The 6,095-nt window shown below is 41.1% G+C and overlaps 1 protein-coding gene across 1 annotated transcript; it reads left to right on the forward strand.

The window, feature by feature from the left end:
- Positions 1–1,299: 1,299 nt before the first annotated feature.
- LOC131805943 (uncharacterized) lies at positions 1,300–2,270 on the forward strand. The gene is made up of 2 exons (XM_059129749.1): positions 1,300–1,394; positions 1,468–2,270. Exons 1-2 carry the CDS (start codon positions 1,377–1,379, stop codon positions 1,861–1,863), a joined length of 414 nt encoding a protein of 137 aa, XP_058985732.1. The 5' UTR covers positions 1,300–1,376; the 3' UTR covers positions 1,864–2,270.
- The last annotated feature ends 3,825 nt before the right edge of the window (positions 2,271–6,095 follow it).

The following is a 6,095-nucleotide window of genomic DNA, read 5'->3' on the forward strand; positions in this document are numbered from 1 at the left end:
TTCTCCCACACATATAATGGTACCTCAGGATATTCATGCATTTTTGTGAACAAAATGCAGGTCGCATTTAGTATCCGGTTGAGGTGAAATTTTCGAAACAACATTTTTTGGACCAAGGACGTTCGTCCTATTGAATTTATGAGAATCGGTTTAATCAATATATTTTTAATTGATTTCGGGTTAATTGTGCACCAAATGGCCAATACCACTCCAAATGACCTGAATTTTGGCACACGCGACCGAATTCAGTCTGGAAGCAAGTACATTAAATTTGGTAAAAAAATGTTCAGATCCGTGAAAAATTTGGCAAAAATCATTAAAATACAGAATACCGGGTGGTATCGTTATATAGGAGCAATACGAAAACGCGGACCGGTACATCCTATTCAATATCAACCATCCCGGACACTGTGTCAAATAATGACGGTTGTGTGTCATTCGATTTAGTGTTTAGGTCCCTCACATGTGCAATATGTACTACACAAGAATGATATATGGTACCAGATATCAGATACAGCTCAGAAATAAGTGTTTCAAATTTTGCCAAGATCGGTTCAGATTTGAATATATACATTTATTCGATTTCAGGCTTATTGTGCACCAAATGGCTTATATTAGCCCATATGAACCGAATTTTGGCAATTCCGACCGAATTCAGTTTGGAAACAAGTTCATTAAATGAAAATCGGTTCAGATATAGCTATAGCTGCCATATGTATGTTGGAATCTTAAGTCCCTGACATTCGTAATATGCACACCATAAGCAGCGATGCCAACTTAGTGCTTTTCGCGCTATTTATGGTGCTTTTTAGAACCTCCAAAACGCCAAAATAGTGGTCATAGCGCGAAACGAAAAAAAAGCACTGTACGTACGCTTTTCATCTTTTCTGTTGGTGCTTTTAGCGGGTTTTAGATTTTAAAATGTGGCAATGTTCATACATTCGAATATTTTGATAGTATGGCATCTACTTATCGCAAGTTCTTTACTGCAAATTCTTAAAGTGTCTTTCATTCTTGTCAGTTCTTTTGTATACACTCCATGATAGAAGAATATAGGTAGACTCGTCGACACAGCTGCTGGGACAATGAACTGTCAAACTACTTTTGGAATTGAAATTGTTGAATGAAAAATTATTTAAATTTGTAAAAATAGTTGAAAAACGCAAATAATAATAGCCTCCGAATGACGTAGTATAAGAAAACATATAAAAATCTACTTATATTTGAAAAAACATTTAAATTTTTTGACATATCAATGCTCCCAAGCGTTGATGCATCTACCTGTATTCTTCTGCCATGATACACTCTTACACTTTTTCAATAAAGCAAAATAAAACGAATTTTGTATGTTAAAAACCAATTGAAGGAAAAGTAAAATGAACGAGAAAAAAAACGTAAGTTCATACAGGGCTGCTTTGTGGTACGAGTTTACAGAATAAACGTAAATGTTTACATTGATTCCTACAGGTGGATAAACATTTGCAAAAATATAGAACGGCTTGGGAGAAAGACCCTATATTTATGAAATGGCTGCGCCCTACAAAGGATACGACAAAAGCTGCTTGCCTATACTGCAGGACAGAAATTCTGGCACGGTATAACGATTTGGTAAGACACTCCCGTACCAAGAAGCACACGAAACTATTGCAACCTTTTGGTGGAGTGAATGTAAAGCAGACGGAAATATCGTTTATTCCAAAAGAAGCAAGTGAGATGCAAAAGGCTCAAGGAAGACGTTCCCTTTATGTTGCTGTACATTCGTCATTTCTGGCCGTGAATCATTTGGCAGAAGTTTGCAAATTGGAGTTCGCTGACAGCAAAGCAGCAAACTTTTCGCTGCATCGCACGCATGTGCAAATATAGTTAATAATATCCTGGCTCCCCATTTTATCGATAATTTATTACGTGATATAAAGGATGTTTCATATAGCCTAATTTTGGATGAAGGGACCGATATTTCTACAGAAAAACTGTTGGGCGTCATTATACGCTATTACAGTTATGCCAGAAAACAGTTCGTGACAACATTTCTTGGTCTGATTGATTTAGCTGCAGGAAATGCAGATTCAATATTGGAAGGTCTGGAGCGCCTAATGAATAAATTTAACATTAATTTGGAAAAACTGATTGCAATTGGTACCGACAATGCGTCAAACATGACGGGAGTGCACAATGGTTTGTACCAAAAACTTAAAAACAAATATGGTTTAGAAAATTTAGTATTGGTTCGTTGTGTGTGTCATTCCCTACAATTAGCTGTATGCGCCGCAACAGGCGAACATTTACCAAACAATTTGGAATTTTTAATCAGCGAAACTTATAATGGTTTTGCAGTTCTTCAGTGCGTCAAAACGCGTATGCCAAAATTTTTAAGCTACTTAATAGCGACGCACTAGATCCGTATAAAATACCAAGAGTTTCTGACACTAGATGGATGTCCATCGAAAAGGCTGTCAAGCGTATATTAGGTATGTGGTTGGAACTAAAAACTCATTTTAATGTTATCCATGACAAGCAAAAGGAGTATGTTTTGACATTACTAAGAAATATGTACAACGATCAGAAAAATTTTATTTATCTAACATATTTAAGTTCAATATTGGGTGAAGTTCAAAGAGTAAATTTGGCCTTTGAAGCAGACAACGCAGATCAAGTAAAATTACATTGTGACCTGTATCGTTTACTTAAAAGTTTAACCAACAAAATTATTATAGAGTCAGAAAGTTTTAATTATTTCGAAGATCCTATTGAAAATTCTTTAGACGAATTTTGCTACCTTGGGCATAGTTTTGAAAAAGCGTGTAAGGATTCGTTGATTTCAGAAGACGAAAAGAAAACAATTAAAGAAAAATGTATTGTTACGTTCTTGGATTTTACTTAATCCCGTGTAGACGTTGTTTTATTTCCCAATACAGCTCGTACCAAATAAAACGCGGGTTCTTTCGGATTACGATTATTACAATGATTTTATTCACACAACTTTACTTTGCACTTTACTTTACTCGACGGTTTCAATTCGCGATCTGATTCACAACTGACTAACTGCCTTTCCATTTCCCCTATTTATATGAGCCTCGCCTGTCGCTACAGAAGTTTCTAGACGATCTGGTAACGCCTAGATTACGAACAATCTACCAATGCAACGAACACATACAAACTTACATTGAGTGAACAATAACAACAACACATACAAACTTACATTGAGTGAACAATAACAACAACACATACACTGGCGAGGGGGTAACAAAGAAAGAGGAATTAAGCGATCATTAATGATGACGTTTAACAAGAATTGTACGTCAGCAACAAAATAGAAAATGAAAGAGGAAATGGAAGGATGTAGAAAAATCTATACAGTAGTTGTTGTTGTGAAGTTATTCAAATAAACTGCGTAGTAGAAATTTACGTTACAATTCAAATTCTTAAATTAACGGAATTCATCTAAATTAACTTAAATCTAAAGTTATATTCGTAACATTGCCCCCCGCTTAAGCCTGTTCGTCCCGAATAGGCACAGTTCCCGTTCCGTAGGGGGTCAGCCGCTCCAAATGTACAACTTTCATCTTCGACCTGGGACTGTCGCTCCTCTGGATGCGATAAACGACGTCATTTATTTTCGTGACAATCTTGTAGGGTCCTTCCCAGTGCGTTTGTAATTTGGGGCATAGTCCTTTCTTTCGTTGTGGGTTGAACAATAGTACCAGTTGCCCTTCTTGAAACCCATCGGTATTTGCCACTCGATCGTACCTTGCCTTCATGCGGTTGCTAACCATTTTTATTCGATGTCGGACTGCATCGTGGACTTTACTAAAAGAGTTTTGACTGTTTTCATCTTGGTTCACATCGTCGTTTGGGGTAGCACCGAATATCAAATCGCCAGGTAGCTTTAATTCATTTCCGAACAGAACTTTGGCTGGGGTCCGGGATGTGGAATCATGAAAGGCCGATCTATAAGCCAGTAAAAACTTGGGAATATGCTCATCCCAGTCTCGTTGGCCACTGTCCACCACTTTCCGTAGATGTTCTTCCAGGGTGCGATTGAATCTTTCCACCATGCCATCTGATTGTGGATGTAGGGGCGTCGTTCTGGTTTTCTTGATTCCGTAGGAGTCACACATTTCCTTGAAGATCGCTGATTCAAAATTCCTCCCTTGATCGGAATGAACCTCAGATGGAACACCATAGCGACAAATCCAATTTTTGCTGAACACATCCACAATTGTCCTGGCTTCTTGATTTGGGATAGCATAAACCTCTGGCCATTTACTGAAGTAATCCATGACCACTAAGACATACCGGTTCCCAGAGTCGCTTGTTGGGAACGGTCCAGCTACATCCATTGCGATTCTTTCAAAAGGGGCTCCTGAATTGTACTGCTGCATGTAGCCTCGACTCTTCCGTGTTGGACCTTTAGCTCTTATGCACCTTTCACAATTGGCGATCCAGTCGGCAATGGATTTTTGACAGCCGACCCAGTAGAATCTCTGCTTTACCTTTTCAGCGGTTTTTGCTATGCCAAGATGTCCTCCACTTGGCCCATCGTGAAACTCCGACAAGACATCTCTTATTTTGGAGTCTGGGACGACGATCAAGTTCCGGTGAGATTTACCGTCCTCACTTTCCCATTTGCGATATAGGCAACCATCTATTATAAGTAGACTGTCCCACTGGGCCCAATAGGATTTTAAAAGAGGGCTTTCGGAGGTAATTTCTTTGCGACTAGGTCGTTTGCCCGTTTCTATGGCCGAAATTACTTTGCCCAGAATGGGATCTCTTCGTTGTTCCGTCGACCAATCTTCACCCGACTCAAATTGCAATAGTCGGACATCAACGATATTCTCTTTATTCTCAGCCTTTGAGCAGTGCTTGCATTCTACTTTGCATGGCCGACGAGACAGGGCATCAGCATTACCGTGTTTTCCGCCTTTTCTGTGCTCGATTCTGAAGTCATAACTCTGGAGCCTCTCGATCCAACGGGCTAGTTGACCTTCCGGATTCTTAAACTGCAGCAACCATTGGAGAGCAGCGTGGTCGGTCCTCAGCAGGAAATGCTGGCCATATAGGTATTTGTGGAAGTGTTTAACGCACTCAAGGACAGCAAGCAGCTCTCTCCTCGTCACACAGTAATTCCTCTCAGGTTTCGACAATGTCCGGCTGTAGTACCCGATGACTTTTTCCTGTCCGTCGATTTCCTGGGAAAGGACGCCACCGATGCCGCACGCACTTGCGTCTGTGTCCAGGACAAACTTGCCGCCAGGTATAGGGTATGCCAAAATGGGGGCTCTGCATAGCATGTCTTTGAGCTTTCTGAATGCCTCCTCCTGGTCGTTGCCCCACTGAAACCTCTGGCCTTTTTGCGTCAAACGGTGTAGACAGGCGGCGATGTTGGCAAAATTTTGGACAAATCGACGGTAGTATGTGCAGAGACCCAGAAAGCTTCGCAGCTCATGGAGATTTCGGGGCTGCGGCCAATCTCTGACGGCTTGAATTTTCTCCTTATCCGTCGATATGCCCTCCGGCGTCACGTGGTGCCCCAGGAACTTCACCTCTCGTTGGAAGAGACTGCACTTCTTTGGGTTCAGCTTGAGGCCTGAAGACGAAAGCTGCTGTAGAACATCCTTTAAGTTCTTGATGTGTTCGTCGAAGTTGCGTCCCATGACTATGATGTCATCCAGGTATATGAGGCACGACTTCCACTGCAGCCCTTTTAACACACGCCCCTTAAGCCTTTCAAATGTAGCCGGGGCGTTGCAGAGTCCGAATGGCATGACATTGAACTGCCAGAGACCCCCATTTACGCCAAACGCTGTTTTCCTCCTTATCTTTCTCGGCGATCTCTACTTGCCAGTACCCACTCTGCAGGTCGAGGGTGGAGAACCATGACGTCACGGCTAATGTGTCCAATGTGTCGTCGATTCTTGGGAGCGGATAGCTGTCTTTCTTGGTGACATCATTCAACTTTCTGTAGTCCACACAAAATCGGGTGCTTCCGTCTTTCTTCTTGACCAAGACCACTGGGGAGCACCATGGACTTGACGATGGTTCTATTACACCACTCTTTTCCATTTCACTTATCAGCTTCTGAACCTCGTCTC

Source organism: Musca domestica, unplaced genomic scaffold (genome assembly GCF_030504385.1).
Source record: "Musca domestica strain aabys unplaced genomic scaffold, Musca_domestica.polishedcontigs.V.1.1 666, whole genome shotgun sequence".
In the NCBI taxonomy this organism is placed as follows: Eukaryota; Metazoa; Arthropoda; class Insecta; order Diptera; family Muscidae; genus Musca; species Musca domestica.